At 44.2% G+C, this 23224-nt stretch overlaps 1 protein-coding gene across 2 annotated transcripts; it reads right to left on the minus strand.

The window, feature by feature from the left end:
- Positions 1-1094: 1094 nt before the first annotated feature.
- umad1 (UBAP1-MVB12-associated (UMA) domain containing 1) lies at positions 1095-20193 on the minus strand. 2 transcript variants are annotated; one of them, XM_056298473.1, is made up of 4 exons: positions 20137-20193; positions 17718-17808; positions 12527-12612; positions 1095-3667 (listed from the first exon to the last, which is right to left on the minus strand). In XM_056298473.1, the coding sequence occupies exons 2-4, from the start codon at positions 17797-17799 to the stop codon at positions 3389-3391; spliced, it is 447 nt and encodes a 148-aa protein (XP_056154448.1). In that variant the 5' UTR covers positions 17800-17808; positions 20137-20193; the 3' UTR covers positions 1095-3388. The 2 variants fall into 2 exon arrangements, with proteins under 2 accessions (XP_056154448.1, XP_056154449.1); XM_056298474.1 differs by lacking the exon at positions 20137-20193 and adding an exon at positions 20035-20116.
- Positions 20194-23224: the final 3031 nt, after the last annotated feature.

Genomic DNA, 23224 nt, shown 5'->3' on the forward strand with positions numbered 1-23224 from the left:
CGCAAATCATACAGCCCTGCATGAAAAGATGAAACTGAACCAAAAACCAAACAAAAAACCTATTTAAAGAAAAACAGAAAATCCAAGCGGTGTGACAGAAACGGTTCAGCTATATGTTCACCAGCTGTGACGTACTTGGTGTTGCCCTGTACAGTAAGTGATTCTCAAACACATGACAAAACAAACACAGAAAGCAGTATTCCACCAAATGACCTCACTTTTCACAGAATACCACGTCACTTCAGCCCACGTGCAACCATGTCTGAGAGGAAGAGGCTAGGCCCGGAGAGCTCTTCATCACAAAAACGTAAAAAGCGGGGGATAAGTCTCAAGGTGTTCATATTTTTCCCCCAACAAAATGTGAAACACCAACACTGTACTGTGTTTTATCACTCTGCAAAATGTGTACCGAATAAGCTCATGACACACAACTATCGATTCTTTAGTTTTATGAGTTTCCAATTAACTGATCGGGGATGCTTTTTGATCAGACGGACCAGAACACTTTGACTCCTCTAAGTCCTCCAGTCAGTGAGTGCTTGTCTAAACTGTTGTCTTCTCAAGAGGAAGGGCACGTTAGGGTCAGAACTTGATAGGAAATATCTAGGCAGGCAAAAACACTACATTTCAAAAACACACAACCATATAGTTTGTGGCAGGAAGTGCTTTGGCAAGCTCCCCCCGCCACTCCGCAGCAGGAGCGATGCGGCGCTCCTGCAACGTCATTACTCTGGATAACCCCCCATATTTCAAACATGTCTGTTGTTTAATTACAGGCTGGACCGGTCATTTGCATTCTTTTGCAAACCACATCATCGCTGCGTTTGAGTTTTTTCTTCTTTTTTTTTTTTGTGGATCTGTCAGTTTAGTCCTGCAACAGTCCAAAAACCTCTTCCACAGACCTTTACCTATTTGCTAGCACACAAGCAAAGTGTCAAACATGAACTAAGAAACCACACTGAGACTCAAACATGGATGAGAAAAATATTCACCACTGAACGTGGGTCTGTTACCACACAAAATGAAATACAGACATAAAAATACAGCATAGTGCCACTAGAGAAAAATAAACTACTACAGTACTATGTGTGTGTGTGCGTGTGTGTGTGTGTTAAAAGTTCTTAAAAACAAGACTAGGTCAAAACCCAGTATATGGCTGGAGCATGTATGGTCAGCGTTTATAATTGTGGCCAGTTTGCTACAGGAGCAGTCAATGGTGGTGTCTGTAATGTGAAATCCTGGATATTAAACGTTCCTCTGCAATCTTGTGTAGTTGTCCCAGTAACATGTGTTGTTAAAGTGTACTGAAGTAGCACATCACATGACAGGGTTAAGCTACATTCAAGTAAAAAAAGAAAAGAAAAGAAAAAAAAAGGGATGTAAATGCAGTTACAAGAACAACACTTTCCACTTCCACTTGGGGCGTTTGATTTGAAAGATCATTTAATTGTAATTATAACTATTTTAATTGTCTGTTGACTCCCCCTGCCCCTCCTGTCTAATCTGTTTCTACCTGCGGATGTCTTTCTCACCCTATCAACGGGCGAATTCACAAAAGGATTGCGCGGCTTTTGCGGCTGCTAAACTTGCACAAAATACGACAAAAGGAAACCGTGTAATTCCCACAGCCCCCACAAAGGGTGCTGTGGGAATTACAATGCACCCCGAACTGTGCTGCCAAGCAAATAGCGTCTCGGTGCTCCGGTGCCATTTGAACGTATTTAAATGAAGTAATATGCATATATTTTGGCACAAAATTGGCCGCTTTCTATGCAAATGAGCCTCATTGTGAAAATAGTCCCAATTCACAAACACCAGCACTAACAGCCACACGCAGGTAGAGTGAACATGATCAGCGTCTTCAGGGAGGTGGTGGAAACTGACGCCCAGACTCTCCAGGGATCGTGGCAGCAGTGGGTGTTGCCAGGCGAAGACATCGTCATGCCAGGCGTGCTAGTGAGTGGATATTTCGAAGCGGACTATCACTTTTTGATTTAACTGAGACCGAAATCATTGGCAGATACAGGTTGCCAGGTCTAACAATCCTCACTACACTTGATGACATTGAACCTGTCTATTGTGTTCTTGGTGTAAAGCCACCATTTATACCCTACCACATGGGTAACTGCAATCAGACGCAAAACAAGAGTAAACTGCACTCAGCTGCGAAACTTCATGGGCGTGTTTGCGCTGTAATATCCTTAGTGCAATATCTTTTGTGACCCTTCAGATGGGGCAGGTAACGGTTGCAAATGATGTGCACTTCATGGTGCCATCAGCCACCGCACTCCATTCTTTGTGAATTCGCCTGTGAGTGTTTTATCAGAGTGATCGTTCCTTAAGTGCTTTAACTGAGCGCTCTCCGGCACGCCTCTTGGTGCATGGAGAGCTGGTTTCTCTCCTGGTCTGTTCTATGCTGGACTGTTACAGTGGGTAACCAGATGTGGAAAGAACAGCAAAATATTTCGTCCTCAGCATTTCAGTAGTATCCACACGCAGCGACATATTCCGTTCGTTAGCATGCTGCGCCGATTCATTTTGGCAGAGCAAATTCCCACTTCCATGTTTACCATCAGTCACCTGATCCTGGGGCCCAGTCGTGTCAAACCGATCACTCAAGTCAGTCAGTCAGTCAGTCAGTTAGTCAGTTAGGGAGATCTGCATTTTGTAGGGCTGGCCCACTGATCTGATCCAGCCAATAAAATGTAAAAAGTGTGGACAACACATGACGACAACACTATTTCCAATTAAAAGTTTTTGGTGTGGACAGTAAGCCTAGTTTGTAGAAAATAGTCATACACATTGTTGTATCATTGAAACGACCTCCATATGTTAGAATTATTTTGTAACCAATGATTCAAGGGACCTGACCTTAGTCTTCATGCCACAACTTTGTTAAATACTTAATGATCATATGATGTTATTTGGGAATTTACTTTGTTCATTTGCAAAATGTCCCATTAATGCAAAAGAGTTTTGATCAATGTACTTAATTCAAGTGGTCAAAGACAGAAGTTGAAGCGAAAAGTAGAAGTGATGATCAAAGGTAGAAGTTGTGATTTTAGGTTGGAGCACATCCTCAACATCTCTGCTGTATGCTAGATTATTTACATATTCTAGAACAAATAAGTACATGTTCGCTACAACAGGAATACCTTCAGCCTATGCAATGAAATGACAAGATCAAATTAACAATTGTCCACCTTAGTTACTTTATGCTGTTCTTATATGGTGTTCTCTCTGCATGCCTTGTGCAATTTCAACAACACCAGACTGCCATATGTACTCTTATTGGATCAGAACCTTGCTTATGTTTAACTACAATCTGTAATGGATGAACAACAGCTCCCCCGACAGTCCAGACAGGGATTTTCTGACAGATCAGGGACTACAGGCTACAGAGCACGGAGTTCTCCAGGGTGAAGTCATAGTGGAAATTGGCCAGATTATAGTTTGTGTCCAGAGAAAGCAGCACATCAGGGTTTAGGGGGAACCCCACCTGCATGGCCAGCACATGGGGTGCCAGTGTGAAAGGGACATCCCCAAGGAGATCTGGAAGGGATGGGGTAGCATCCACAGCCGGAGGATCTGGTGTCAGTACCGTGACAGGTGAAGCTGTAGGGAGCTTATCAGCCTCGGCAGGTGGACTTGGGCTTACGCAAGATGACTGGAAAGAAGAGCAGACAAACATAGTTACAATATACAGTGCTGACTAGTTAAAGGGACTTTTTCCCGATACCGTATTGAACAGAAAATGTGTCTTATATATAAAAGCATGCTGATTAAATTGGTAACTACAACTTGTGCTGATTCCTGCAAGTTTAAGGCTGTTTAGTTGTAATCTCAGACAAGCCTCACTCGACCATGCCATGATGTGGATAAGAATGGGTTTCAGTGCACATGCACTTGACTGTGAGTTGCAACCAGCCATATCTGTGCTCTGTACAGACAAACATTATTCCGTCAAACACAGTATTACAGTTCAGTCTGCAGATTAGTAATCCCTTTGGATTGGTGCATTGAAAGATCCTATAGAGCCTGTGTGTGCCCACTTGGGCACCACATCCTATTTTGTTTTCTGTTACCTAGAGTTCCCGTTTCTAGCAGCCAAATAACACAAAGCTTCGACACCTGGGTTGGACTGCAGTGTTCATAGTTATGTATAGTCCCTATTTAACAAGTATTTTGCTCATTCACATCATGTATGACCAGCAGCCAAAAGAAAAAAAAACTTTAGTAGTCATATATACCACTACATGGCCCTCAAGCTTGTAGCACACTCACACATTCAGTTTTGACATTGTCCTTGATTAAACCCAAATAATAGGTCTAATAATAATAATAATAACCTGCCAAAGAACCTGGGCAGTTTGTTATTATTATTATCAAGAACCTTCCCAGCATCCACGAAGACCTTGCATGGGCCTACGATGACATCATCAAGAATCCAAAGAAATGTCCCAAATGGCTCACATGGGGAACCACGTACCTGCTCCCAAAGACAGAGGAGACACAGAACCCAAAGAATTACAGACCCATCACCCGCCTACCAACAATGTACAAGATCATCACCTCCATCATCACAGAGAGGACCTATAGCTTCCTCGATAAAAACAACTTGTTACCAGCAGAACAGAAGAGATGTAAGTAAGGTAGCTATGGATGCAAGGACCAGCTACTCATCAATAAAGCCATATTGCAAGAGGTCAAATCGAAGAAAAATAACTTGTCAACAGCATGGATTGACTACAGAAAGGCATTTGACAGCATGCCACACTCCTGGATAGAGAAGAGCCTCAAGATCTACAGAGTCTGCCCAATAACTGTCAAATTCATCACGGAGAGCATGAAGACCTGGAAGACCACCCTGAATCTCCATCATGCGGAAGGGTCATTAACATTGAGACTGATCAACATCAGAAGCGGAATCTTCCAAGGGGACTGATTATCACCATTGCTCTTTTGCCTGGCACTAGCACCATTCAGCAATCTACTGAACAACAGCAGCTATGGGTACAAATCACAGAATGGCAAACTGACCCACCTGTTCTACACTGACGACCTCAAGACGTTTACCAAGGACAACAATCAGCAGAAGGGTCTACTCACCATCGTCAAGACCTTCAGCGATGACATCAAAATGGAATTCGGAATTGACAAGTGTGCCAAAGCCACTTTCAAGAAAGGAAGACTTACCAAGACTGCAGACTTAGACCTTGACACTGACACCGTAATCAAAGAGCTAGACCAAGATAGCACATACAAGTACCTAGGAGTGAACGAAGGAGACAGCATACAACACTCAACCATGAAGGAGAAGATCCAGAAAGAGTACCACAGGAGAGTGCGTATGGTACTGAAGAGCAAACTCAATGCGGCTAACAGGACTGAAGCTATCAACACCCTAGCAATACCTGTAGTGATGTACAGCTTCAATATCATCAATTGGAAACTGAACGACATCAAGAGACTCGACACCAAGACAAGAAAGATGGTTACCATGGAGAAGATGCACCACCCAAAAGCAGATGTTGACAGGCTGTACCTACCAAGAGCTTCAGGAGGACGAGGCCTAGTCCAACTCGAACTGACCTTCAAGACTACCACTATCGGGCTGGATGCATACCTGACAAAAACAGATGACCCACTCCTCCGAATAATAAAACATCAAATCTACTCCATCAATAAAGAAGCTGCACAATTCAAGAAAGAACTTGATGTCCCAGAAACCCCACCAACAGAAAATGAGGCAACTATCATCTATGCCAAACGAGTGAAGCAAAAGGCAAAACACCATGGCCAGTGGCAACTGCGAAAAACTTGGGAGGACAAAGCAATGCACAGGAAGTACCCAAAAAGAATGAAAGATGCAGACGTGGACGAACAAAAGACACACCAGTGGCTGAGGAGTACCGAGGTGAAAGCAGAGATGGAGGGCCTGATAATCGCTGCACAAGGCCAGAGCCTGGCAACCAGATCCTATCACCATTGCATCATCAAAGATGGAACAGACCCAAAATGCAGAATCTGTGGAATGTAGGAAGAAACCATCGACCACATTGTCTCAGGCTGCCCGGAACTGGCAAAGACCGAGAACATGTACAGGCACAACAAAGCAGCAGCATACCTGCACTGGAAAATCTGCAGGGGTTACAAGATCAAGACGACTGAGAAGTGGTATGAACATCAGCCAAAAATGGTCACTAAAAACAATGATGTTACCATCCTCTGGGACATGCCCATCCACACTGACAGACAGATAAAAGCCAACAAGCCCGACATAGTTATCAAGGAAAGGAAGCAAAAGAGGTGCATGCTCATCGACATGGCAATACCATCTGAAAAAAAAAAAAACCTCAGTGAGAGTCACAGAGAAGCTGACCAAGTACAAAGACGTGGAGATTGAAATAAACAGGATGTGGGGAATGAAGACCGAAACAACACCAGAGGTCATCAGAGCTCTAGGACTCATGAAGAAGGGAATGGAAAAGTTCACCAACCGTATCCCAGGAAACATCAACATCTGTGCAATCCAGAAGATCGCCCTACTCGGAACAGTCCACATATTACGACGAGTACTGTCAATCAAGTGACATCTGCCCTCTAGTGCCCCAGGTCCATAGTTTGAACATGGCTCTACAGGATGTAAAACTGGGAACATGAAAGAAATAACAATAATAATAATAATAGGTCTCCTACTGGTCCACAGTTCCCACATTCGCTTCATATAGCCCCTCTCCAGGGGTCTGCTGTTATAGTAGTATTCCATCAGTTCCAGGTTCTCAGCCCTTGTCCATGAATGTCTTGTTAGAGTAGCCCATTTATTATCAGGTTGCCTTGGTTTCCCCAGCCCTGACACAGACTTTGTTAACCCGGGCGAAGTCTGAGCTGGTATGACTCTATTCATGCTACTCTCACTCATATCCGAGGTAGCTGGCTTGAATAGCATTAGGAGTCATGGACTCTTACTGGAGACTTGTCCCAACCAGGTTTGAATATCCAATCTCCGGCAAGGAAAGCCAACGTTCTTACCCACTGAGTGATCCAGCTGCTAATGTTACGGATGTGAACACAGCCTTATGCAACATCTCAACTGCCACCATAACAGAGATCAATGAGCTTGTATATGCCACTGCAACCATAATCCTGGAGATGCTTGGGTACAGGATTAAGAACACAGGTTACCATCAGTACCCCTCCATGGAAGAGAAGGCTGGAAGCCAAGCTCAAAGCAGCATGGAGAGATGTTAGCCAGTTAACAGAGGTGTAGAAAGGTGTGATGAAAGATAAGTTCTGGTTGAAGAAGTACAGCAAGCTGTCCATAAGTGAGGTCCTGGAAACTGTCAAACAAAGGCTCACAGCGCTGGCCACCAGGCTGAAAAGATGCACTAAAGAAGTAGAAGCCAAACAAGTAAATGGCCTGTTCTTCAAAGAACCATCCTAAGTGTACTCTCAGCTGGAGAGTAACAAGGGAAAAAACATCAGACCCACCCGGAGCAGAGACTGAGTAATACTGGGAAGATATAGTATGGGAAAAGGAGTCATCACACAACACCAATGCACAGTGGCTGGTGTGCTTAAGAGCAGACCACAGCAATATCCCAGAACAAGGACTAGTTATCATCACAGTGGCCAACATCCAAAGGTGAGTATCAAACATGAAGAGCAGGACTGCACCAGGCCTGGACATGACTCATGTCTACTGGTTGAAGAAGCTAACAGCACTCCATTAACACCTGGCGACACAGATGAACCAGCTGCTAACATCAGGGTCTCACCCTGACTGGCTAACACAGGGGAGAACAATACTAATCATGAAGGATCCCCACAAGAGTACAATATGTTCAAACTACCGGCCAATAACCTCCCTCTCCACAACATGGAAGATCCTGTCAGGCATCATAGCAGCTAAACTGAATGGGCACGTGAGTCAATACATGAGTGAACTCAGAATTGGGAACAATACCAGAAGGTCAAAGCATCAGCTACTGTTGATAGAGCAGTCACCCAAGACTATAAGGCCAGACAGACCAACCCGAGCACAGCCTGAATTGACTATAAGAAAGCCTGAGATTCAATACCAACCACCTGGTTACTGGAGTGCTTGGCACTATACAGAGCCAACAGCACACTAATAGCCTCCATCAAGAACTCAATGTGGCAGTGGATAACAACACTACAGGCCAACTCAAAGATAATCACACAGAAAACCATCAAATGTGGCATATACCAAGGTGATGCACTATCCCGGCTGCTGCTCTGCATAGGCCTGAACCCCCTAAGTCAGACCATCACAAAGACTGGATATGGATACAGATTCAGAAGTGGAGTTACCATCAGCCACCTCTTATACATGGATGACATCAAGCTGTCATGCCAGGAATGAGAGAGCCATTATTCATTGATTCACCTCACAGCGACGACATTGGGATGTCATTCGGACTGGACAAGTACAGCCAAATGGAGGCAAAAAGAGGAAAGGTGGTGAGCACTGAAGGGGTTGAATTACCAGATGGCAGGATAAAAGACCTACAGGCCAGTTACAAGTACCTGGGTATTCCACGGGCAAATGGAAATCACAAGGAGGTGGCAAGGAGGTCAGCTACAGCCAAATACCTCCAGAGAGTGAGGCAGGTCCTGAGGAGTCAGCTCATTTGGAAGAATAAGATCCAAGCCATCAATGCATATGTTCTACCAGTCATCAGATACACAGCTGGAATAATAAGCTGGCCAAAGGAGGCGTTAAAGGCCACAGATATCAGGACATGGAAACGCCTCACAATGCATGGAGGGTTCCACCCGAAGTCCAGCAGCCTGAGACTGTACAATAAGCGAAAGATGGGGGCTGAGGGTTATTGGGTGTCAGGTCCACTATCCAGGATGAAACAACGAACACAGCTGAAATAAATGTTAGCAGGTTACTTACATACTTGCCTGAAGTAGATGGACATGACAGTGTACCAGTATACGTAAAATGTACAGTACAGTATATACAAAATGGTTGGATTTATTTGACAGTGTTAAGCATTCATTTGAATGACAGCCCACGGAAAGAAGCTGTTTTTATATCTGGTTGTTTTGGGGTACAGTGCTCTGTAGTGCCTACCAGAGGGGAGGAGTTGGAACAGGGTGTGATGGGTCTACAGTGGTTACCTGCCCGTTTCCTGACTCTGGAGGTGTGTAAGTCCTGAATGGAGGGCAGGTTGGCACCAATGATTTTCTCTGCTGACTTAACTGTCCATTGAAGTCTGTCCACGTCTTGTTTGTTGGCCGATCCAAACCAGACAGTGGATGGATGTGCAGAGGACAGATTGGATTATTGCAGTGTAGAAGTGAATCAACAGTTCCTGAGGCAGGTTGAACTTCTTGAGCTGGTGGAGAAAGTACATCCTCTGCTGCGCCTTTTTGTTGACTGTGTCCATGTTGGATGCCCACCTTAGGTCTTGGGAGATTGTGGAACCCAGAAATCTGTAGGTTTTCACCACAGACACCGTGCTGTTGAGTGGAGGGGGGGGGCAGTGTTGGAGGGCTCCTCCTGAAGTCCACTGTTATCTCCCCTGTTTTGAGCGTGCTCAGCTCCAGGTTGTTATGGCCGCTCCTGAGGGCCAGCTGATCAACTTCCCATCTATATACAGACTCGTCACCATCCCAGATAAGGCCAAAGATGGTTTTGTAATCCGCAAACTTCAAGAGTTTAACAGATGGGTCACCTGTGGTGCAGTCAGTTGTGTAGAGGGAGAAGAGTAGAGGGGAGAGCACACATACCTGGGGGGCACCACAGTGCTGATGCCCGGGTGCTGGATGTGATTTTCCCCAGCCTCACCACTGCCTCCTGTCTGTCATGTTTTTAATCAGCTGGCAGATGGGAGCTGGTACAGTGAGCCGGGGGAGTTTGCAGTGGAGGACATCTGGGACGATGGTGTTGAACGCTGAGCTGAAGTCCACAAACAGGACCCTTGCCTATGTCCCTGGGGAATCAAGGTGTTGGAAAATGCAGCGCAATCCCATGTTGACTGCACTACCTTGTTTACTCGATAGGCAAACTGCAGGGGGTTGAGCAGGGGGCCTGCGATTTCCTTCAGATGGGCCAAAACCAGTCCCTCGAAAGATTTCATGACAACAGACATTAGGGCAATGGGCCTGTAGTAATTTAATCCTGTGATTATGGCGTTTCTTGGGGACCGGGATGATAGTGGAGCTCTTGAAGCAGCAGAAGAACTCACACAGCTCCAATGATCTGTGAAGATCAGAGTGAAAATGGGGGCCAGCTGGTCAGCACAGACTTTCAGACAGTAGGGTGACATGCCAGCCGGACCCGGTGCCTTCCTGGTTTTCTGTCTCTGGAAGAGCTGGCGCATGTCCTCAACACAGATCCTGAGCGTGGGTAGGGGTTCGGTGGGGAGGGGAGAGTGGCTGGCTGGGAGTGCAGTTGGTTGTGTGTTGTGGTTGGAAAGGGTGAGGGGTGTGAACATTTGCTTTTCAAACCTGCAGTAAAACCCATTTAGATCATCAGCCAGTTGATGGTTCCCTGCTGTGTGGGGGGAGGGTCTCCTGTAGTTGGTCTTTCAAACCTCTCCAGACTGATGCTGGGTCGTTGGCAGAAAACCTGTTTTTCAACTTGTCAGAGCAGCACCTTTTTGCCACTCTGATCTCCTCTGTGAGTGTACTGCTGGTTTTGTTGTACCAGCTCCTATCTCCACCCCTGTAGGCTTCCTCTTTGGCCTAACAAAGCTGCCTGAGTGTTGCTGTGAACCAGAGCTTATAGTTGTCAAAGGTACAGTAAGTTTTGGTGGGACACACATGTCCTCACAAAACCTGATGTAAGATGTCAACATCAGAAAGAGGGGCCCCCAGGATGAACTGCTGAGTGAGTACCTCAAGCAGCAGAAGACAGAAAGTGCAGAAGAAGAAGAAGACGAGGAGGCATCACAGAAGATCAAACTACTGCATGGGATGTACCATCAACAGATAAAAGATGTATAGCTGATATCGACAAATCCTACCAGTGGCTAAAAAAAGCTGGACTGAAGGACAGCACAGAGGCTCTGATCATAGCAGCACAAGAACAGGCACTCAGGACCAGATCGGGTGAGGCAGGGGTTGACCACACCAGACAAGACCTAAGATGCAGGCTGTGCAAAGACTCCCCTAAGACAGTCCAGCAATTAGTAGCAGGGTGTGAAATGCTAGCTTGGAAAGCACTGAAAAGCATAACCAAGTAGCTGGAATAGTATAAAGGAATATCTGTACTGAATACAGACTGGAAGTCCCCAAGTCCAAATGGGAGCCACCGTCAAAGGTGGTTGAGAATAGCAGAGCTAAGATCGGTGGGACTTAAAGTTCAAGACTGACAAGCAAGTGCTGGCTAATCAGCCAGACATTGTGGTGGTTGACAAGGAACAGAAGACAGCAGTAGTGATCGATGTAGCAATCCCAAGCAATGGCAACACCTGGAAGAAAGAGCATGAGGAGCTAGAGAAATACCAAGGGCTGGGGGAAGAACTAGATCGGATGTGGAAAGTGAAATCGACAGTAGTCCCAGTGGTAATAGGAGCCCTAGGGGCTGTGACCCCCAAACTGGGAGAGTAGCTCTAGCAGATTCCAGGAACAACATCTGAGGTCTTTCTCCAGACGAGTGTGGTCCTAGGAACAGCTAAGATTCTGTGCAGAATCCTCAAACTCCCAAGCCTCTGGTAGAGGATCCGAGCATATGGAAAATATGGAAAATATCATTAACATGATAATCATAAGGAATTTTACACAACATCGATTTTATATATATATATATATATATATATATATATATATATATATATATATATATGTGTGTGTGTGTGTGTGTGTGTGTAATGATATTTGCTTACATATGGTTACATATGCCAAATTACCATATGTTCATCACATTGAACTGTTTAATAATGTAAAGCATAATAGCAAAACAGAATTATTTTTCAAATAATACTCCCTCAAATATTTCAGACCTTTTTTTTTTTGAGAAATCTTAGGTAATAGATTTTTGTTATCACTAATTTAGAGAACAAAATTGTGTATTATATGACAATATCCAAATGTCATCCTGATACAATAACATTAAAAGATGATAAATGATAATATTGAATTATTGCCCAGCCCTATCAGAGGCCCAATGGTGGTCTTATAAGGCACCATATGTTAGATGCAAGTACTGAAGACAGCACGGTGAGCGGTCTTGTCATTTTTTGGCACACTGGCCCAGTCTAGCCAACCAGCACCTGCCAACAGAACAGAAGTGTCATCTGTATTGCATGCTTCATGCAGGAAGAGGCCAGCTGGGATGAGGGAACTTGCAGTTTCCTTACCACAAACCTACTAGTCTCAGAAAAGGTATGCTTGTCCTAAGGAAGAAGACTATTGTCAGCCATGTCACATTATATTCTCCTCTACTCATTACTCTCAGACTGATGTGTACACTACTCTGCAATGTCACAGCCTGGGACGATTTTATATCCTGTTTTTGTGGCTCTTTAGTAGATAGAGAGAAATTCACCTTTGATGGGTGCACAACTACATTGGTTGACAGCTGTGTGAAGTTCATGGGTTGGACCTTCTGCCTCTGTTCCTCAACCGTCTCACCTGGAGAGCAAAGATATCATTGAAAGGATAAAGCAGGGATTACGTTGATTTTCAATTTAAACCAAAATGAATATGCTTTCTGTCTATTACTTCGATCCCGTTGCTCACACTACATTTACCATTTTTCCAATGCAGGGTCGTGTCATGCTGTGCATTGAATGTCACAGGTATGCATCTTTTTCCATTACATCATCCCACTTAGGCACAGATCCCAACAATGAAAGATGTCAGCCCTTCTTGTCAACTGGAAATGGTTCATTTAGAACAGGGCCATGGGCCAGACCTTAATCTTATCCAACTCATAATTGGTACCAAAACTGTCACTTACTGCTGTTGTCAACATGAACAACACAAGTTTTCAACAAGTTTAGCATATAAAACCAACAATCAACTTTTCCAAAAAGCTAGCTAAATTGTGGTAATTTGCCATGGAGGTAGAGTTTTTTTGTGAGTTTAGTTTTTTTGTGTACTGTTCTGTAGCATTACCTTGTTATTGAGAGCAAAATTAACTAGAAAACATTATGACTACTCGTAAGTAGAGATTTTATTTTTTTTACTTTTACTTTATTATTTTACAGGAAAAGATTAAAAGTAAAATTACAGATGTTAAAATGTGTTACATTTTAACATCTGTGTGTTTTGAATTTTGTAACACATTTTGTGTTACATTTTAACAAAATGTGTTACATTTAAACTGGTCTGACTCAGTTAAAATGGGTTTACAGCAGGTTCCTGTTCTGCAGCACATAAAAGACGGAATCAAATTACAATAAAAGAAATAAAGACAGAAAAAATTACTGAAGAAAAATAACAGCAAAGTATAAACAGCTACACAGACACTACAGAGGAGAACACTTTATTTTGTCAACTATTTTGTCACAACGAAATGTGTTCTCTGCATTTATCCCATCCTATTTATCGACATCTGCAGCACCCGGGGACCAAATCCAGTTCCTCTTTCCATTGCCTTGCTCAGGGGCACAGGCAGGATTATTAGCCCTAACATGCATGTCTTTTAATGGTGGGAGGAAACTGGAGCACTCGGAAGAAACCCACGCAGACACGAGGAGAACATGCAAACTCCACACAGAAAGGACCTGGGACAGCCTGGGGTTTGAACCCATGACCTTCTTGCTGTGAGTCAACATTTCTAACACCTGGGCCACTTTGCTACCCAATAGGACCACTTAAAGGACTACGTCACCGATTTTCAACCTTATCTCTATCTTTCCAAATTGGGGATATAGTGTTAAAAATGCTTGCGGTTGTTGCCAATGTCTCTGTGTCCCAGGGACATAGTTGCAAAATGTATTCTTCCAGCACCAGCGCCATCATTTGACGTTAAGTGACATAGTTGGTGACTTGGAAAAATGACAGGCAAGTTCTGCTTGGAGGTGGTGCAGTGGTTAGCGTGGTCGCCTCAGAGCAAGAAGGTCCTGGGTTCGAGCCCCGGGTAGTCCAACCTTGGTGGGTCATCCCGGGTTGTCCTCAGTGTGGAGTTTGCATGGGTTTCCTCCGGGGGCTCCGGGTTCCTCCTACAGTCCAAAGACATGTAAGTCAGGTGAATTGGCCGCACCAAATGGTCCCTAGGTATGAATGTGTGTGTGTGTGTGTGTCTCGGCCCTATGATGGCCTGGTGGCCTGTCCAGGGTGTCTCCCCGCCTGCCGCCCAATGACTGCTGGAATAGGCTCCAGCATCCCCGCAACCCTGAGAGCAGGATAAGCGGTTCAGCTAATGGACGGATGGAAGTTCTGCTTGAATTTCTAAGCTCCGCCTGCACCTCAGCCAGGAGGCGCACTCTAGACGCCACTCAAAAACAAAACTTCCGGGGCATCTGGGTGGTGTGGTGGTCTATTCTAGCCTACCAACACGGGGATCGCCGCTTCAAATCCCCGTCTTACCTCCGGCTTGGTTGGGCATCCCTATAGACACAATTCACTGTGTCTGCGGGTGGGAAGCCGGATGTGGGTATGTGTCCTGGTTGTTGCACTAGCACCTCCTCTGGTCAGTCAGGGTGCCTGTTGGAGGGGTGGGGGGTGGTGACTGGGGGGAATAGCGTGATCCTCCCACGCGCTACGTCCCCCTGGTGAAACTCCTTACTGTCAGGTGAAAAGAAGCGGCTGGCGATTCCACATGTATCGGAGGAGACATGTGGTAGTCTGCAGCTCTCCCCGGATCAGCAGAGGGGGTGGAGCAGAGACCGGGATGGCTCAGAAGAGTGGAGTAATTGGCCAAGTACATTGGGGAGAAAAAGGGGGGGGGGAAGAAACACAAAACTCCCTTGTTCTCGTCGCCTTGTATTGCAAACTAGCTACGTTTCCAACAGTGAAAATGGCATCCCAGTATGAGTGCAGAGAATCTTACGGACGACGATACAATTTAAAGTGTTTGGGCTGACTTGGATATTCAACCGTATTTATTCGAGCCAGAGTATACGACCGAAAGAAATGCAGCAGAGACAGGCCGAGGCTGCTCCTGCATTAGCTGAGCAAGAGGATATGGCCGGCGGGGAACATCCAGAACCTGATCTGCCGAGTAGAGGTCTTCACGGGTCCAAGACCCGAATCAGGACCCATACGGGTTCGGATCGGGTCCAGTTCTCTTATCACGGGTCTTGAGTCTCTTTAACATTATGTGTAATACCCTAGTGGATCCGAGAGGACCTGGTCCTGATCCAACAGCGCTGAGAGAGCAGAGGTCAGACTCATCTCGGAGAGCAGAGATTATAGCAAATTCTCAATGCTAACATAAGCAGCCGTGGCAACGAACCAGCAAACATTATTATAGCTCAAAAAGACAAACGGTCTAAGTTATCTTCATGATGCCAGATGCAACAAAACGGCAAAGCTGATTCGTTTGTTCTCGCTATGGCCACTTCCTCTCTTCATTTACAGGGAGCCCCCGCATTACAAGTCAGTTCCGTTTTTCAGTCTGTTCGTAAGTCAGATTTGTATGTAAGTCGGAACAGTTATGTACAGTTCACATCTAACATCAACTAGTCAAATGTCTGTCTTAGTACATAGAATATATTGTACCTTAAACATCATAAATATAATAATGCGGTAATAATACTAACTGTAACTAGGGTACAGTATTTATACTTGAGAGAGAGAATATGTATAGGTATAAAAACATTTCTTACATTTCAAACTCCACACCTGCTGCTGTCCCCAGATACAGGTCTCTGACCAAACGTTCAAGCTCCACCCCCCACTAGCGGGAGACGCTTCACCTAGTGTCAGGACACCACCTCACACTGGGTTTTGTTTTTCAAAGCCCTCCTCCCCAAGAGGATTTCTTTCTTCCTGGATTACACAATACGAATGGGGGGTGGGTGGATGTGCTGCCTTGCTGGAATCAGCTGTCAGCCTTTCCCCCACTCCTGTGGGGAATTTCCACTGGCTGACTTCAATGGCCCCTGCTTAGTTTGACCTGCCCCGCTCATGCAAACAGCGATGGAGCAGAGAAGGAGCCATCCATGTCTTAACTAGTCCTGTTTCGGGCATTCACTTTACTGTTGGACATACATGGTCTGAGCTAGGGATGCACGATAGTGGATTTTGGCCGATATCGGATATTTCCCAGCTCATTTGGCCCCGTCCCCCCCCCCCCAATTGTATCCAGCCAATTACCCCACTCTTCCAAGCCGTCCCGGTCGTTGCTCCACCCCCTCTGCCGATCCAGGGAGGGCTGCAGACTACCACATGCCTCCTCCAATACATATGGAGTCACCAGCCACTTCTTTTCACCTGACAGTGAGGAGTTTCACCAGGGGGACGTCGTAGCACATGGGAGGATCACACTATTCCCCCCAGTTCCCCCTCCTCCTCGAACAGGCACCCTGACCGACCAGAGGAGGCGCCAGTGCAGTGACCAGGACATATACCCATATCCGGCTTCCCACCCGCAGACACGGCCAATTGTGTCTGTAGGGGCGCCCGACCAAGCCGGAGGCAACGCGGGGATTCAAACCAGGATTCCCATGTTGGTAGGCAACGGAAGAGACCGCTACACTACCCGGACGCCCCCTTTAAATTGCATTTTGTCCCTTCTACGCACCCTTACATGGCTACTCGAGCCACAGTGCGGCTGTACAGAGTTACTTGTGGGTGGTGGAACTGCGGTGATGGCTAAAAAAAAAAAAAACAACACCAGAATGTCTCGTTTCACTTTAAAAGACCCCCAGACGGCTCAGTTGACAAAGCAAAGGTAATATGCTTCTTCTTTGCCTCAAACCCTGCGCCCTTCTTCCACATGTTGTTGGTATGCTTGGCTTAACCATATTGTGTACGTTGTTCATCAATATTCAATTAAAGGAAAACTTATAACAATAATAACAACACAATCATCATTGGGTATTATTATGATTAAAATATCCATCCATTATCCAAGCCACGTATCCTGCTCCCAGGGCCGTGGGATGCTGGAGCCTATCCCAGCAGTCATTGGGCAGCAGGCGGGGAGACACCCTGGACACGCTGCCAGTCCATCACAGGACCCACACACACACACACACACACACACACACACACATACTTAGGGACAATTTAGTATGACCAATTCACCTGAACTACATGTGTTTGGGACTGTGGGAGGAAACCGGAGCCCCCGGAGGAAACCCACACAGACACAGGGAGAACGACCCGGGATGACCAACCAAGGTTGGACTACCCGGGGCTCAAAACCAGGACTGTCTTGCTGCGCCACCGTGCCTCCCAAAATAGCATCATCATAATCAAATATAACTTCCAATCTACCGAATCATACAGGCATACGTTTATGTTGATTCTTTTTTTCCATTTCACTTTTTTTTACTCCATTTGGTGAAGCAGTAAGTTGCCCACTCCACCAAGGTAATGGTAGGGCAAACACTGCCAGACATCAGAGCTACACAAAATAAATGTAGCAAAGTACAATAACTAAGTGAGACTCATTTGCCTAGAAGCCACAGTTTCACACCGTTATGGAGACGTTCTATAAACAAGCATTTAGATGACTCTAGCTAGAAGATTCTAGCTATCGCCGGCCGTGCCTTAGTTTTTTAGCATCTTTATTCCACAAGCCAAAAAAATTATTGTTTTAGACACAAAAAAAAGTTCCTTACCAATAATAACAAAGCCTCCATCTGCTTCTCTCTCGGTTGATGATTTCTTTGAGTCTTTACGAAGTCCAAGGAAACTGAACATGATTCCAGCCTGTCGGTAGAATAAAGAATATCTTAGAGTGGCAGTCACTACCTCCTTCACACCTGCCTGTTGTATCCCAACACACCTTACAAGTGACAGCTATAGCCATAAAGGACCATAATGCATAATGGACCTTATTGCATAATGAATGATAATGAGAGCCCCGGGAAACTTCTGAAACCAATCCGCGCTTTCACCAAGTGGGGTGTCTCCTGAAGTCCACTCTCACCTCCACAGTCTTGAGCATGTTCAGCTCCAAGTTGTTCTGACTACACCAGAGCACCAGCCGCTCAACCTCCTGCCGTGGCAGTCAGGGTCAGCCATGGAACTACTGATTCTTTCAGGTTGGCGCTTCAGGGCTTTCAGAAAAGTTAGCAACCTACCTGTTTTTCCAGGAGCTATTTTTCTTGAAAAACACTGCTCCTATTTTTAAATATCTGCTCCAGGATAGTATTAATTATTATAGCAAATATAATACTAAATATTAAATATATTAAATATTATGTTAAATATTAGAATATCAATTATTAGAATAATTGGCATTATCTTGCAAAGATAACGCAACTTTGACACAAAAAATAAATAAACACCTCAAAATGTTCACTGGGATGGATTACCTATCACAAGCAAGATTCAGGTGTCTGTAAATTGATTTTCATTCCATACTGAAATGTATGGAAACCACGAGGCGGGAAAAGGCACTAAAATATCTAAAAGGCTGAACTGTATGGTATAGTTCGGACGACTGTCAGGAGTAATTATAAATATACGTGACTCGAGGGCAATGGGCAGAAACATACAAAAACGCCGGTATGGTCCTTAAAATTACGAGAGTTCATGGGCAAGTTAATCCCTGTTTTAAAAGCGCTTGATAAACTGACCAGCAGCCCAGCATGGAGGGAACTTGACCGGAAGGTGAAAATGTGGTATTTTAACACTCCATATATCATCACTTAAAAATATAGCAATACATCTGAACTGCGCTGGAGGGGCTGTGGATTGGTGGGGGACTTTACACATATATTCTGGGATTGCCCAAAGCTCCTGAATTCCAGGAAGAATGTCCAGAGGGAGATTAAACAGGTTTTGGGTATAAACTTTAACCTAGATCCAGCACTTTTTATATTGGGTATACTTCCTGATAATATGATAGAATCTCAGTGTTTCTCAACCCAGTCCTCAAGGACCCCCTATCCTGCAGACTTTCATTGTAACCCTGCATACGTAGCTCTGCTTGTACTTACTCAACCAATCATCTCACAGCACTTAATTATGCAGGGTGTGCAAACTCTGACATTCACTGCTGAATTACTACAAACAGGTACCTATTCAGGGTTGCAAAGAAAATCTGCAAGATAGGGGTTCCTTGAGGACTGGGTTGAGAAACACTGTGATAGATGGTGTCTTAAATTCTTTATGGAGAATTCTGCTTTTAATAGCAGGAAAAAAAAAAGAAAAGAAAAAATATAACAGTTTCGTGGTTGAAGCCGCAGCCCCCCAGCGTAACACAGTGGAGAGAGACAGGGTAGAAAATGTCCTCATCATGGAGAAAACCACAGCAAGACCACAGCTGAGAACAGACAGGTTTGCTGAACGATGGTCACCATTAATACAGGCAATGCCACAACTTTAGTCACCTCTTCTTTTTCATTGCATTTATTTGTATTTGTAGTCCTATTGCACTTGTTTTATGCCCCCCCCCCCCCAGGTGGAGGTATGTGCTATACACGTGTATGTACTGTGTAAAGGATTGTTAAAACAGGTGTAATTGTGTACATATCTCCTTCCAGTTGTAAGTTCTTTGTGTTATGCTGAATAAATGTGTTGAATAAAAACAATCAGATTAAATGTTTGATGATAATGTTTGAACTGCATAAAGCAACCAACATAACTAGTGTGGCATAACTCCTCGAGCCTTACCGCTGTCATGTGTAGCCTGTAGTGTTGTTATGGCGTCTAACGTCGCTACAAACCATTACCGGTGTGTGTCTCTGTGTGTGTCTGTGTGTGTGTGTGTGTGTGAGGGGGGGGGTAGCCAACAAACGCTTAGCTCTGACAGAACGCCTATAAAAATAAAGATATTAGTATTATCATTACAATTACTAATACAGTATAATAGCTCAGGTGCTATCAGAGCTAGCTTGACGCTGAGAAAGCTAAAGCTAACGTCAACATCAGCTCGTGCGGAGCCGACAGCGCTAACTGGCGTTGGGCCAAAGAAACAGAGGCTCTTACCGAGTTCTTACGACGCGTTATTACGTTCGCAACCGTCAAAACAAGTCTAAATCCTATCCGACCGACGTTACATAATCGAACGGTCGACAATACACAACTTACGATCAACTTTCGGTGAGAGCGAATTCCGTGTTGTGTTGTGACGTCATCGTCACCAAGCGGCCGTGAAGAAACCGACGGCGTCCGTTCAGCGGTTCCGCTGTTACGCGCTGCCCGCCGGCGGCGCGGCCCCGGAACCAACGTGTCCGTTCATGCGTTTCCCGGGGACGGGGAGATATGACGGACGGGAAGTAAAGAATATTGGAGGCGTTTGATTTAAAACCCCCTGTGTGCCGAAAAAGAGTATTAGTTATTATCCGTTATCGAATCGAAAGGCTCCTCCTAGGAAGTCATATTAAAAGATTTATTTACTGAGCATGCGACCGTTGGTGAGACTGGCGGGTTTTTTTATTGAACGTTATAATTTTTTACAGGAAAAAAACAGGCATGTTGTGGTGATTCACAACTGAGGGTAGATTCGGCAGGGGCTGCTGCTCCTTTAAGGTAGACGGTCAGAGTGCTGACGTAGGCACTGCTTGGGGTTTCCGGGGCGGAGCCATGTTAGCAGCAGCCTAGCGGTTGGTCAGCTGGTTGCCAGGGGAGACAGCGCTGTATCGGTGTCGTTTTGTGTGGCGAGTAAACGGAATTGACTCGACTCGATCTCTCCGTCTCCTCATTCCTGCACTCCTACAATATATCAGTACTAGAGGAACCCCGCTACAATGTAGCGGTTTGGTTCTCCACCCGTCTAAATCTCCCTCCTCTTCATCCTGCCAGCTAACCGCCTTCCCCCTGCCCCTAAACCCCCCCACTCCAACTCCCTCCCCCAAATGCTCCGAATGATCAGAAATGCCGAGAAAAGTGGTTTTTAGCCATTTTTAGAAAATGCATATTTTGCATAATTATGCATAATTATTATAATTATATTTTAATGTTCTTCTATTTTTCTGGTCCTCTCTGGAACAATACCTACCACCTCCAAAAAAAAAAAAAAGGATCATAAGTGCATTTTTGCAAAAATGCATATATTTTGCATAATGCCAAAACATTTCTAAGTCCCAGAATTTTTTTTATATAGGTGAAAAAAATCAAAGATGCTCAGAATCACCTGAATTGCAGAGAAAAGTGGTTTTTAGCCATTTTTAGAAAAATTCATATTTTGCATATTTATGCAAAATTATGCATCATTTTAATTTTCTGGGGTTTTTCCCTTACTCTCTGAGACAATACCTACCACCTCCAAAAAGAATTAGGATTAGGATCATAAGTGCTTTAGTTTTCGGTCCCGCTATCTACACTAACCACACACACACACATTACGAAAATATATGAGTAGATTAGCACATATCATGTTCAACATAATTGTACAACTACGTCAAAAGAATACAATAAGGGTATCAGACAGAGATAAATAATGATAACAATATAATTAAAACAAATAACAGACATACAACAAAACAAAAGAGAACCGGAGTACATATGTACAAATCTAAAATAACAAGACAGGTTTCAGGGGGGGGGGGGGTTTCATAGAAATTCACCAGCTTGTTACCTTTTTATTTATTTATGTTTTACAAGGCTGAGGGATTCAAGTCAAGAGTTCGGTTCTTGGAGAAAAGGAGTGACCTTAGGTAGTGATTTAGAGAATTGCTGTTTCTGAACAAAAAGATGTTCTACATAAAATAACGAAATTAATCAGATATTCAAGAGCACCTCTTTTGGATTGTCAAAGTAACAGATAACATCTCCGATGTTAAAGGAGTCGACAGAGTGAGCAGCTTAAAAAAAACGAGACTCTCAGTCCAACATCTACTCCTATATTTTTGGAATGTGTGTGTGTGTGTGTGTGTGGTGTTAGTGTGTGTGTGTGTGTGTGTGTTAGTTAGTGTAGATAGCGGGACCGAAAACTAAAGCACTTATGATCCTAATTCTTTGTGGAGGTGGTAGGTATTGTCTCAGAGAGTAAGGGGAAAAATCCCAGAAAATTAAAATTATACATAATTATGCATAAATATGCAAAATATGCATTTTTCTAAAAATGGCTAAAAACCACTTTTCTCGGCATTTCAGATGACTCTGAGCATATTTGATTTTTTCACCTACATAAAAAATTTCTGGGACAAATGTTTTGGCATTATGCAAAATATATGCATTTTTGCAAAAATGCACTTATGATCCTAATTTTTTTTGGAGGTGGTACGTATCGTTCCAGAGAGGGCCAAAAAATAGCAGAAAATTAAAATAATTGTGCATAATTATGCAAAATATGCACTTTCTAAAAACGGCTAAAAACCACTTTTCTCGGCATTTCAGATGATTCTGAGCATTTGGGCGGAGGGAGTTGGAGTGGGGGGGGTTTAGGGGCAGGGGGAAGGTGGTTAGCTGGCAGGATGAAGAGGAGGGAGATTTAGACGGGTGGAGAACCAAACCGCTACATTGTAGCGGGCTTCTTCTAGTTTATGAGATATTTCACAATCAAAGAGCAAGTGCGAGATGGTTTCTGTATTATGATTAACAAGGTACAAGACATATCAACGTCTGTAAACTTGGCAACAAACCGGTTAGCAGGGTATAGTTCATGTAAATGTACTCCCATGGCCTTGTTAGAAATACAGTACTTGTAAGGTAAAAGCCAAGCCGGGGGTTTTAATACGGTACGATGGATAAGATGTACATCGTTACGTCATACCAATAAAGCCATTTGAATTTGAATTTGAATTTGATAAGCAGGTATAGGGTGCTAAAGTGGCTGACATAGATATGAATTTTATAGAAGGACCAGGAGGACTAGCTCATGGAGGATAAGATATAATTGTGTGTGTGTGTGTGTGTGTGTGTGTGTGTGTTTGTTTGCTTTTTTTTCAATTTTTTCAAGGAAAACAAATTGAACTGAACAATTACAGTTAAAAGACTCTACGATATATATATAAATTTCAACTTTATTTTCCGATGTTCAAGTTTTTTTGGAACAGGTATGCAAGACACACGAACAACCAAATTAAAAAAAAAACATAAATGGGACCGCCTCCCCAAGGCTAAACAAAAAAAGATCTATGCAGAGACTTGTTAATCCAATTGCACATGATAACCATGTTTCTGAAGACAATATAAAGTTGTACACACATATCTGTGTAAATATTGTAGATACAAC

This window comes from Lampris incognitus, chromosome 18 (assembly GCF_029633865.1).
Source record: "Lampris incognitus isolate fLamInc1 chromosome 18, fLamInc1.hap2, whole genome shotgun sequence".
Classification (NCBI taxonomy): Eukaryota; Metazoa; Chordata; class Actinopteri; order Lampriformes; family Lampridae; genus Lampris; species Lampris incognitus.